At 44.0% G+C, this 12,610-nt stretch overlaps 1 protein-coding gene across 2 annotated transcripts in view; it reads left to right on the top strand.

Moving 5' to 3' along the window:
* nfatc3a (nuclear factor of activated T cells 3a) overlaps positions 1 to 12,610 on the top strand; it is a 37,986-nt gene that overhangs the window by 22,565 nt on the left and 2,811 nt on the right. For both annotated transcript variants that reach the window (XM_049718790.2, XM_049718791.2), the window contains exons 4-9: positions 438 to 637; positions 1,024 to 1,196; positions 1,387 to 1,527; positions 3,753 to 3,808; positions 4,535 to 4,661; positions 5,885 to 6,979. In XM_049718790.2, the coding sequence (XP_049574747.1) occupies positions 438 to 637; positions 1,024 to 1,196; positions 1,387 to 1,527; positions 3,753 to 3,808; positions 4,535 to 4,661; positions 5,885 to 6,979 (1,792 nt within the window). The remainder of the gene's footprint in view (positions 1 to 437; positions 638 to 1,023; positions 1,197 to 1,386; positions 1,528 to 3,752; positions 3,809 to 4,534; positions 4,662 to 5,884; positions 6,980 to 12,610) is intronic.

The following is a 12,610-nucleotide window of genomic DNA, read 5'->3' as shown; positions in this document are numbered from 1 at the left end:
ACAATAAATCCTTAGTTCCCTTTAATTAGTATTCAATTAGTCAGTACACACTATGGTTCTTTTCAAACAGTCATGAGTCATGTAAAAGGTGTGAATTCTATTATGGTACCGAGATTGCCTGTATTTCTTAATGTCATACTCTGCTTTACCACAGTCACGCCAGGTAAACTTCTGGGGAACAACTAGGTGTGAGGCATTACCGTCTCCTGGGCCAGGTGTGGAATTGGAAAAAACATTGAGGCCTATTAAGTGAATCATCAGTTAGAACGTCAAAATGCCAGATGAATCTTCGGTGCCTTTGCCAAAACTATAGCAACCTTGAGCCGCCATTTGAAATCCCTCCCAAACAAAAGTCTGACTGCTGACTGTTTCTTTGTTCACTCCTTACATCTGGATCTGCACTCCCGAGTTTGATTCCACTTTCTGTCATGTTTCAGCTGGTTGGCTACAACGAGAAGCCTGTCAACCTGCAGATGTTCATCGGAACAGCGGATGACCGTTACCTGAGGCCGCACGCTTTTTACCAAGTGCACCGCATCACCGGGAAAACGGTGGCCACAGCCAGCCAGGAGATTGTGATCACCAGCACGAAAGTTCTTGAAATTCCTCTCCTGCCTGAAAACAACATGTCCGCCAGGTACATGTCACAAGTACTTCTTCCAGGCTGCATTTTTCATTTACGAGCTCCCGCCGTGAGGGAAGTCCAACCCTGTTTATGGGCTTCTTCCAATGTGAGTTTTTATGTATTTTTAATTTAAACCAACATAAGGTGGTGAATAGCAAAAGAGTAGAGAAATAAACTTTATGTGACTATTTAAGATTCAGCATCAGGACAATATTTGCGTAAGGCCCTGCTTCATTTGTTTACACTGGATTTAAATGGAAAGGATGTGGTCTGGACTTTCCCACTCATTTTACATTCTAAATTGAACATAATTCTTCCAAAACCCTGCCGTGCTTGTATTTTTTTTTTTCCGGATTTCACAATTTACTTCCAACTGCTTTCCCTTCCTCTTCCCACAGTATCGACTGCGCGGGCATCCTTAAGCTACGGAACTCAGACATTGAGCTACGGAAGGGGGAAACGGACATAGGAAGAAAGAACACAAGGGTACGCGTGGTGTTCCGGGTTCACATCCCTCAGCCGAACGGGAAGGTTCTGTCGCTGCAGGCTTCCTCCATTCCTGTAGAATGCTGTGAGTCGTAAACACACACACACACACACACACACTATCAATCACGTTTCTCTCACTGACGTAAGCCACCTTTTCTTTTGGTGAAAATGTAAATATACTTCTGAAATGTCAAAATTTTCCTGTGTATACGTGAACAACGATGACTTAGTAAACTCTCTTTTGTCTGCAACCTCTGCTGCGTCTCGCCCAGCCCAGCGTTCGGCTCAAGAGCTGCCCCAGGTTGACAAATCCAGTCTGACCAGTTGTCTGGTCAGTGGGGGAGAGGAGATGGCCATCACTGGGAGCAACTTTTTTCCAGAGTCCAAAGTCATCTTTTTAGAGAAAGGCCCTGGTAAGAGCTTTGTTGTTACTTTTTTGTTTTTTTTTTGAGTGCTGAAACACAGCTTTTAGAAATAAAAAGATCAATTCACTTCTGTTCTCTAAAGAGAACAAGTAAATAGAGCGTTCACTGAGCCAGTCGCTGCCTGCCCCAATTACTATAGTTCTGCTGTGTTAAAATCAAGTTCACACGTTACAGACAGAAAGTAAAGTCGTGTGAGTGGGAGACCCTTTTAAAGATCTCTGAGAGAAATAAGGCACACAGGAATGTCTTCAGCTCTTTGAGGGCTATGCGGTGAAGCATGGCGTAGATATGCAGTGTGATTGAACGGTCAAGTCCAAAACACAGAAGAAAAGGGAAACCTCAGAGAGGAGAGAAAACTGGGTAGTGGACTGTTAAAGAAGGTAGAATGACTATGAGCCAACAGGGAATGGAACATGACGATGATGATGGTGATGATTGGGGATTGTTTAAACGAACCCCCTCATCTCTACTAATCTGCCCGCTTTAGTTCAGAAAGGCCCTGATTGGAGTAATTGTCGTAATGGAAGAAATAAGAAAGAATGGAAGGCAGTGACTGATATTTTTCCATTTTCCTTAACTGAAAAACAACAGAAGTTGTGTGATTATAGGATGGTACCTTAAATGGCTTGAGTCTGTCTGACACTGATCTCTTGCCTCGAGGCACATGTGATCTAACTAGGGAAAATTAGACATTTCGTTTGTAAATCTTTAGTCAAGACTGATGATTTCAGAACAAATTCAGACGAATACTTTGAGAAGTCAAGACTAAGTCCAGACCAAGACTTGAAAAGTTGAGAAGATTCTAGACTTTGTGGAACTCAGGCTAAGACTTGGATCAATTGAGACCACATCCAGACAAAGACTGAGGGGCTTGAGACAAAATCTAGGCCAAGACTTTGAGAGTTGAGTCCCAGATCAGGACTTTGGTGGATCTTGTACCAAATCCAGCCCAAGACTTTGAGGAGTCAACACAACCCCATCAGCCTTTTAGATAAAATCTGACATGTTTTTAAAACAAACAAGAAAAGTCTAGTGTCCTTATTTCACCTGTTGCAGATTAGCAATAAAATATTTTCCTCATTGGATAGCACTGATAAACAATTCATAAAATTCTTCTACTATTTGCGTACACACGTCTTTAGTATTTCTTTAGAATAGAATCGTAAAATAACCACACTTCATCAGACATTCAAGCTAAGACTAAATAAAATATATCAACTTTACAAGGATGGAAGTGTTTATAAATGAGACTAAGCAGCGACTGCTGAGCGGTGACAGACAGACACACTCACTCGTTTTTCACCTTTTTTTCTCTTTAGTAAAAGACAAACTTTAGTTATTTGATCATCTGGCACAGAAGTCGCATCTGCCCGATCCGAGTCATTTTCTTAGCTAGGTATGAGCTTCTTGTTGGTGCTTGTCGTCTGACGGAGCATGTGGGGCCCTTGCTCCAGCCTGTTGAATGTCAACAAGACGTGAAGCAATAATGCACTGCTGTCAGCTGCCAAGACATTCAAGGTCATTTCTTCATCTGGAACGAAAATGTTTCTCTCAGTGGATACGTGACTGTCTATTGCATTACCACATCCAATGCATTGGTTCTTATCTTCGATTACAATTAGGGTAAGGTTAGCTTTAAAGCTACAGAAAATTGAAAAGCCTAAAATGTTCCTGAGATTAGAGAGTAGACTCAAGGTCCACAAAGCCTCACCCTCCGTGCTGTTTCGGGAATTATGAAGGATCCCTTTGGTGTTTTGGGGAAGACGCTACGCAGGTGCAGACTGCGGTAACATCATTAAAATGTGGCCTTCAAATAATGTCGCTCGAATCTACATTCTGTACTAACATAGCAAATCAAATAAACTTTGAGTCAATGGCTGCAGTGTCTTCCAACCACAGGGGCCTGTCAGTGTTCCCTACCATGTCTAGCCAAATAATTAAATCCATCATAGGAAAACGGCAAAGGATGTTTTTCAGCAGTTTAAATAAATACTGTGATTCCACTGTGCTCTTTAAAATGTCAGCCAGGCAAGACAAATAGGAGGATTATTTGGACATTTGATTGTGAATCGAGTCGTCACCACTCAGATTTTCTACACGTGGACTCTAAAAGGACACATCAATAACAAATTGTGTGGTCCCTTGACCCATTCGATTGTGCAGATGGTAAAAGTAAAATTTTTCTCCCCTCTTTTTTCATAACTGTCTTCTAGATGGGCGGCCACAGTGGGAAGTGGAAGCCAAAATCATTCGGGAGCAAACTCAAGGCGTGAGTAGTCTTTTTGTGACCGTAAATCGAGTGGAACGCAATCTGCATTTCCATACAAATATTTTCTGTTAAGCAGAAATTCAGAATTATTTTTAAAAATTAATTTAACAGTTTTAAAGCATCGATACAAACTATTTCACACACAAAAGCAGAATCTTAAAATGGTAAAGACAAATGTGGGGAGGTAATCCATATCCCACATATGTTTAGACTCACTGTCACACTGTATACACATCAACCGGTAATGTAATGTAAATTGTAAAAGTAAAACATACATTAAACTCTTCCTTTAGATTACTAGAGACAAGCATTGGCAGCTAATCAGTCTCCAGTTGTTAGCTAATGCGAAAAACTAATGTAGCGGTTGACACTCAAGCGCTACTTCTTGTAACAAGAGAATGGACTGGTCAAAGTCAAATCAAAAGTTTACATAATACCGGCTGATCATCTGCTCTGGAAGGGGAACAAAAAGGAAAGTAGAAAGGTCCCAAGATAAAAGTTGTAAGAATGCTAACCATGACTAAAAAGAAGCAATATTTACCCGCAGTCATCCATCCACATGACTACTGATGGGGATCATGTCACTGAACACTGACGAATTGAGGTGCACCAAAATTTGCTATTGGTTGAACCACCAAAATTGAAGTTTCACTGTACCGAGTTTTTGTTACCAAGTACATAAAGTGAGTTGAAATAATGTGCATTGTTTTGCTTTTCCCCCCACAGTCGTGTATTGTCGTGGAAGTCCCTCCCTACCACAGTAAGACGGTGAGCTCGGCTGTGCAAGTGCAGTTTTATGTCTGCAATGGAAAACGAAAAAGGAGCCAATCCCAACGCTTCACCTACCTTTCAGGTAAACTTAAAAAATATTATCTTTATTTTCAGATATTTTTTTTATGCTCTTGAACAATTACATTTCTGCACAGACATGATGCAATCCTTTTTGTTTGTGGCTTCCTGTTTCGTCCCACCCTAAAAGTTCTAGAGTACATTTAAGACGGCAGCACACTATTGTATCACTAAACCATTTTGAACCTGACTGTGACGCATTGAAGTACCACAATGACACAAACACCTGCTCGCTGTTGATTTTGTCAAACCTTCTCTAACTCCAAAGCCTCTTTTCATCCTCAGTCTTTTTCCGCTCAATGTGGTGGGCGGAGACTCCTGAGACTCTAATGCCAACATTTGAGTGTCTCCCGGTGTGTGTATGTGCGACTATACACGACATCGCGCCCCTCCACCCACCTGCTCTCTCTATTTGCGAGCACGCCCACTCAGGCAGTTCCTGTTCCTGTTCTCTTTTGACAGTTCGGGGCAGCCAATGACAGCAGAGCAGAGTAAACCCTGCTCTGTTTGCTCGCAAAAGCAGGTTTGCTGACACCATCAGAGGCACCGCAGACACCACCTGCTTTATTGTGTGTGTTTGTGTGTGTGCGTGTGGGTGCAGGGGGTGGTGGTCTTCTAATAAGTCATGTTTCCTGTCTAATAGGTCATGTTTCCTGTCTTGTTGTTTAGTCTGTTTGATAAAGTTACACAAGAAAGGAAATGTACTATTAGAAAAAATAAATATATCCTGTTGTAGAAAAAGTCTTTTCACGTCAACATCAGATTAATTATTCCTTTTAGTTTAGATGTCTGTAGATGCGTCGGGACGATAGCTTTGTTTTTTTTTTTAAACCACTCGTCCCTCCATCCCAGAGGCTTGATGGGGTGAGTCGAGGGCGTGAGATCAATGAACTCGTTTGTTCTATTGCTCTGGTCCGTGCTGGGGGGCATTCGGGCATTCAGCCTGTCACACAGCATTTCACGTGATGCCGTCCAGACTGACCGGCAGCATATGCTCGCCCTCTGAGTCTGAGCTGAATGAAAATACTAATAACTCGCCTGTTCATTGTGTAAATGGAAAATGTGGCTTTTATTTAAATTTGAATTTTTCTGTCTGTCCAACTTAGTAGGAACACTTTGGAAAGACATATGTACACTGTCTCTGCATTTCTGAAAAATGATCATTGCAGCTTTAAAAGTACCGACTTGATGGATGTACACTATCTCCTTCTTTCTCCTAATCTTCAGTGATGGTGAAGCAGGAGCACCGGGATGAGCTGGACCATCCGGCTGTACCTGCCATGTCCATGCCTCTGACACACACTGCCAGCCTGGTGCGCCCTCAGCTGCCTTCCCCCGATCAGGGCCACCCATCGGATAACCTTCTGTCCACCTCCCCGCACGGCCTGGCCTCGAGCTCGGGACCCGTCCTGCTGCCCCTGCAGTCTCCCTGCCCCACACTGGGCTCCCCGTCCTTCCAGCACCTGCCTCACCTCCAGGGTCGCGGTTTGCACCACGCCCCCGCCGACTGCCACATGCCGTTCCATCCGAGCTCCTCTCCTGTTCCCCTTCCTGCCTCCTCCTCGCCCTCTCGGGCCACTTACCAGCCCATGCAGCGCAACCAGAGTCACGCTCATAACCTGTCCTTCAACGGTCAATCCAGCTTTTCTCCTCAGAGCTACGACAGGATGCCTTTCCAGCAGAGTCCCGGTGCGGTGTCACACCCAATGAGCATGGGGATGGTGTATTCATCCTCCCCCTGCTCGTCCCCGTCGACGCCCGTGTCGTCGGGCCCAATCGCGGGTTCCCCGCAGAGCCACCAACCACTCCTGGCCCCCTCATCCCCTCACCTTCACACGCTCGGAGGCTACCACTGCTCCCCGAATCCCACTCAGGTGTCCTCACCTACTGGCCACCCACTCGTGGGGCCCCACACTTCCCAGCTGCAACGAGCCATGGCCTACCACCCAGTGAGTCAACGCTCAGCCTCCTGCCCCACGCCGTCCACTGCCCCTCCTCCGCATATGATCCCATCGGCCCAATCGGGGCCTTCATCCCCTCAGCTCCACTCACTGCCCTACCAGTCTCCCACTTCCTCTTCGCCAGGTAACAGTCCCTTGGGCCCCTTGCAGCATCCGCACTCAGGACAACCTTCTCCTCAGGCGGCTAGCCCAGTCATGGCCGGCTTGTCCCCGACCGCTACGGGGCCTTTAGTGCACCCGCTAAGTCCCCCCCAGGGGCCTTTCACATCAGAAGTCGAGAGGCTGAACATTAAAGAAGAGCCGGAGGACAGGGAGCCCACCTTCCGCACGATAGGCCTACAAGACATCACGCTGGATGATGGTAAGATATTCAAATGATATTTACTAAAGTGTAAACTAACAGATTGGAGTTCAAATATGGTTTTGTGCCAGTAATTGCAAAAATGGAGACACAACAACCGGTTGATTCTCGGCGGAAATTGGCATGCATCATAGTCAGGTTGAAGAGCATGCACATAAGAGTTCAGCTGCTTTCCAGATGAATCTTTGCGAGATAGTCAAGGCCATTCATAACAAGTGGTTGCATAGATTACAGCAAGCGTCCACGTCTAAAACAAGACACCGCTCGGGGATTCAATTACATCATGTGACATGCGAGGCAAAGCCATACCCCATGATGTAAAACAATACTCGTCAGCATCACTTTATGTTCTGTGAGCTAAATCCTTGGTGTTTGATTACAGTGATAGGGTTTCATCTGTCAGCGTGGCCACAGACTGAGAGGCAGGACTTTATTGACTACGAAAGACCCACAGGGCTGATAAGCGAAGCATCAGATTAAAGGCTCCAATTCTATTAGATCTATGGCGGACATTAGGAGACTAATTACCTCCACCAGACGAGGGGGCTACGCTTGTCATTTGTTAGCTTCGACTATAGTAAATCCATTCAATTCTGGCTTTGATCTGGATAAAGTTGCAGAAGGAGGAATATAAGTTTCGTCATGAATAGTACGGTCCATAGCAGAAAAGCAAAAGCAGATTGTGTGTGCTACTGTGGTTGTTCAATCCTGTGTACATGTGTTGTGTTTTCACAAGTCTAATTGGGATGCTCAAGAGAACATGTTGACTTAACAATTAGCAGTCAACTCAGTGCAAAGCATGACACCGCTGGCTTTTACCCCCCCCCCCCAGGATTTCTTTTTATCTGAAGTACATGTCTCCAAACAGCCCCTTATCTGCCTGTCAGGAACTTGGCTAGTTTGCCATATTCAAATCAGGGTCGTACGGGGCGGGGGGGTTAATAAATAGCCTGTCGAGATTCTGTTGTTACATTGTGTGCTAGCACGGGTCAGCCTAATTAACACAGGCTGCTTGTCAATAAGTCATGTGTGAAAATCCAGTGAGGTTTATCGGGGAGCCGTGTTTATGCAAGCGCACACGCCACTGAGTTGGCTGTGTGCAGGGTTAAAAAAAAAAAAAATCTCCAATTTTAATTTGAACATGCGCATTAAAGTGTATTAAAGTTTGCGGGGTTTCTTCAATTTGTTTCTGACACACTTGCGTACTTTCCGGAAGGGAAAAGTGCATTGTGCTCTTTTACGAAAAAGTTTGAGAGTGACACAGTTCAGCCGGGAATGTGAGCTCCCCCTTTGAGCCTGTGGCTAAAAATAGCTTTGTGTGCCAGCCCGGCTCTGTAGGCCATGTTTTGAAGTAGCAACATGGAGCCTGGCCCCGCTCTGTTTTTAAGAGGTCACTGCCTGCTCACTAAGTAAGATCGGATTCACTCTGTGCCACTGACAGACGCAGCATATCACTGAGTGCATTCACCAGCCCTCCATGCAAGGCTTTCTGCTGAGTCATGATTAAAAGTACGTTTACATGGCAACAAGCATGTACAAACGTGTTTCTTTCTAAATTATGACAAATGCCTGGTCAATGGCTGGCAATTTCACACACGCGCAACTGCTTGGCCGAAAGGCAACTCACGATTGTACCTGAATCAATGTAACTATTTTTGCAAAAAGTTAAATACAACAGAACTGAGACAGCATTCTAGTAGACCCGGGACAGGTGGTCACTTCACAATATTGTGTGCATCCATGTTTACATTCCGGGATTTATGAATTCGAGGTTATGTTCTGCAACAGGTATATTTTTTTCTGAAACCTCATAACTGTATATTACAACGCATGGTAAAATAAGTATAGTGTAAGCTTTTCATAGGTCAAAATTAAAATATACATATAGACTGCGCTCTGCACGAGAATTGCACCAGAAACGTAAATAGGACCTGGAGTGTGTGTAGAAAAACTGCCCTCGTTAGCTAGCAGATGGCCCTTGTGACGTACAGGCTGGTGTAGAGAAAGAAAGACAGAGAGAGAGAGAGAGAGAGAGAGAGAGAGAGAGAGAGAGAGAGAGAGAGAGAGAGAGAGAGAGAGAGAGAGAGAGACGGAGATTTTGTGTCTTTAAGGCTAACTTTTCAATATTGTTGTTAAGAAAAATATTTTTTTAATTGTTTGGAACACCTCCTTCCATGCTGTTGTTACATGTAGCGCAACAAACGAGTTGATGGAATTATTAACCAATGAAATTAATGAGCCAAAGCCATCTCTATTTTGTTGCAGTATTGTGTGTGCATGTGTGTATGCCACACAAAAACACAGACACACAGGAGGTAAGGTGACAGACTGACAGACAGATGGGCGGACAACTTTAACGTCCAATCACTCAGCACGGCACCACGGCCGAGACACTCAATTTGGAACGTTCTCGGCTTCAGACGTACAAAATGAAGCACAGCTGCTCTTTTTCAAAACGTGCCGCTCTCTTAGTAGGTGCACGTAATGAAGTGCGCAATTGCGTAGACTCTGCCGTCTTTGTCGGCAAAAAATACTTGTTACGTTATCATCCACACAGGTTTTTCTGTTTGTTCTACTCAGTTGCCATAATAACAGAAGGTCGGCCTCAGACAGCACAAATGTACACACAGCAAGTGAAGCGTATAGGCGAAACAACCTCTGACATCAAAACTATCAGTTTATCATGGTGAAAATCTGCGATAGACAGATTCTCTAACTAAAACATTTTTTTTTTTACAAAGTGTTACTTTTCCCACATGCTTCATGCACATTTAAACGTAATGCAATCCTTAGTTATCAAACTACCATCCAAAAATATACTGAGCTCTCATGAATTTATTGAGTGCCACCTAATTGAGAGCATTCAGAGAATTTTGTTTAATAATCACAAAAGCACAGAAACTACCAACTAAACGATCAGGCTTGCTTCTTTCATCACACCCAAATAACTTGTTTCTACCTTATTTCATCCATCCATCCATCCATCCATTTTCTGAACCGCTTAGTCCCCACGGGGGTCGCGGGCGTGCTGGAGCCTATCCCAGCCGGCATCGGGCAGTAGGCGGGGGACACCCTGAACCGGTTGCCAGCCAATCGCAGGGCACACAGAGACAAACAACCATTCGCACTCGCACTCACACCTAGGGACAATTTGGAGTGATCAATCGGCCTACCAAGCATGTTTTTGGAATGTGGGAGGAAACCGGAGTGCCCGGAGAAAACCCACGCGGGCTCGGGGAGAACATGCAAACTCCGCACAGGGAGGGCCGGAGGTGGAATCGAACCCGCACCCTCCTAACTGTGAGGCGGACGTGCTACCCAGTGCGCCACCGAGCCGCCTATTTCATCCATATATAAGAAAATAATTAGAAAATATAGCAATTCTACAAAATAGAATTTTTAGTAACATATTTCTTTTGCTGCCACTGTGCGTGAGTGAGTTCACTAATAGATTTGTCTAGCAAAGCTCCTGATTGGCTGACATTAAAAGAACCTTGGAAAAAGGATGGAAAAAAACATATTTCCATCATATTAAAGCCAATAACAAACATTTGCGGCTCTGTTCCCCTTTGAAAGAAATGGAAATGGACGTCATGTGTCATCTTTCCATACCATGAAGGTCTCACAGAGGCAAAAGCTTGGGAAAACGGTGCCAGTGCTTCCTTAGCCTTCCAGACAGGAGGATGGAAAGACCTCCATGAGCACGCACATACTAAATTCAAACCATGCTTGCGTTGTTCCTCAAACGCTAAACACGTTGTTGCGGCTGTTGTCACTCATCAGCCTTACAAGAGTTCCAAAAGCGGAGAAATGCATACAATGCACGTAATCTGTGTGGGAGTCACATGAATGCGATCCTGCAAACGTGAGAAGATGTGCACTGATGATTTTGTTTTGTCTACTTGGAATGATGACATGTAGGAACAGAAGTTACAATTAGCTGTCAGGAGACAATTGTCACACATGATTATCTTCTATAATAGGTACTTAAAGGCTTAAAGACACTGTCTGTCATTATGACAGTTGTCGGAGACTGTTTGACCGCTAAGTACAAAAGCACAAAGTTATTCAACAGTTTACTAGGCAAGAATCATGTCAAGAAAGGAAAATCCATCAACTTCAAGAAAGCCACTTTGGGCAAAGCAATGATTTTTCTAAAGAGGACAACAATGCTGGCTTTTGAGTTGACCGTTTGCAAAAGACGTCATTAACAAAGCCCTGCAAAGTGGAAACTCTCCTCAGATACCCCCCCCCCCCCCCCCCTTTTTTTTGTGGGCAAATCAAGCCTCTTCCGCGCAAAGCTTTTCCATTGTGGCTCTTTATTTCCTTGAACCACTGTGCCGGTCTCAACAGACACTTTTGAGAATGTGGCATAGTCAGTTGGTCACTGCACATGAGTGAAAATGAAGACTGCTTAATGCGGAACATGTTGCAGACAGCGCTGGCTTTTTGGAGAGGGCATCTTCGAGGGTTCATAAATCTGACTGTCATCAGCATAGTGATTGAAGGAAATCCCATACTTTCTCAAGATGGAACCCACTAGTGGAACTACTAGAAAGAGTAGTAGAGGGCTTAATATTGAACCCTGCGGAACGCCGTAAGATAAGATTCAAACCAATCCAGAATGCTGCACACAAATATTTCAAACCTCAAGATCACGACTAGTGTTTGCCGTCTTCTTGCTGTAAAAAAGCAGCGACATTTTTTTTTTCTATATCTCAATGTGAAATATTTTCCTGCGATTTGTCAACTGTTATTCAACTGAAGCTGTGGATTACCTCATAGTATTTTGCAAATAGGGAGCCCCCCTGCAAGTCATCTGTAGAGGGTCTCCCTCTGGTTCAGGGGAAAGCATTCTACCAGTAATTACGTGAGTGGGGCAACAGTAAACCAAACTTCAGTCTCCACTCAAATCTCTCTTTCGCTTGTGGCTTTCTGGTACTGAATTCAAAAGAATCTGTTGATGATGTCAAATGTCACTAAGTTACCTTTGCAGCACACTCATTGAGCAGTCATAGGTCAGAGCTTATGACGCATGACATTTCTGATAGAGGAAACAATCACATACAGTGGAAGTCTAAAAGGGGTGTCACAACTTTTTCTCAATAAACAAGTTTAAATTTGGTGCAGTGGAAAAATTAGTGATTGTTTCTGCAAACACCCACAGGACACGGCATGTCTTCCACTGACCACTTTGATCGTCACACGTTGATATTTGCGTGAACAAAACAAACTGCCTTCTTTTAACCCTCTTTGCACCTTGCTTTCGTTTGGAAATTTATGACTATATAATATTCCAAGCTGTACTAATGCAAATTATACTTGACCAGGGTGGGGACTTTGGTGTAATTCATTTTTTGTTCCATTTATCTTTGTAAATATATCAACAGACATAAAACATTGAATGATATCTTTTAGTTTTATAGTGGCAACTTTTGGATAGTTTAAACTTATGGAAGCTTTACTGGTAGCACTCTGGATTACTTTAGAACCTGTCTAGCAGTCAAATCAAGCCTCTGTACTTCTTATGGTGTTCCACAGGGCTCAATTATAGGGCCTCAGCTTTTTTTATATACATATTTAATGCCCCTGCATGGGTTCCATCCTTTTGAAAAAGAAATGTAGTTCTGA

Source organism: Syngnathus scovelli, chromosome 4 (assembly GCF_024217435.2).
Source record: "Syngnathus scovelli strain Florida chromosome 4, RoL_Ssco_1.2, whole genome shotgun sequence".
NCBI classification, from domain to species: Eukaryota; Metazoa; Chordata; class Actinopteri; order Syngnathiformes; family Syngnathidae; genus Syngnathus; species Syngnathus scovelli.
This window is presented reverse-complemented; position numbering and strand designations above follow the sequence as displayed.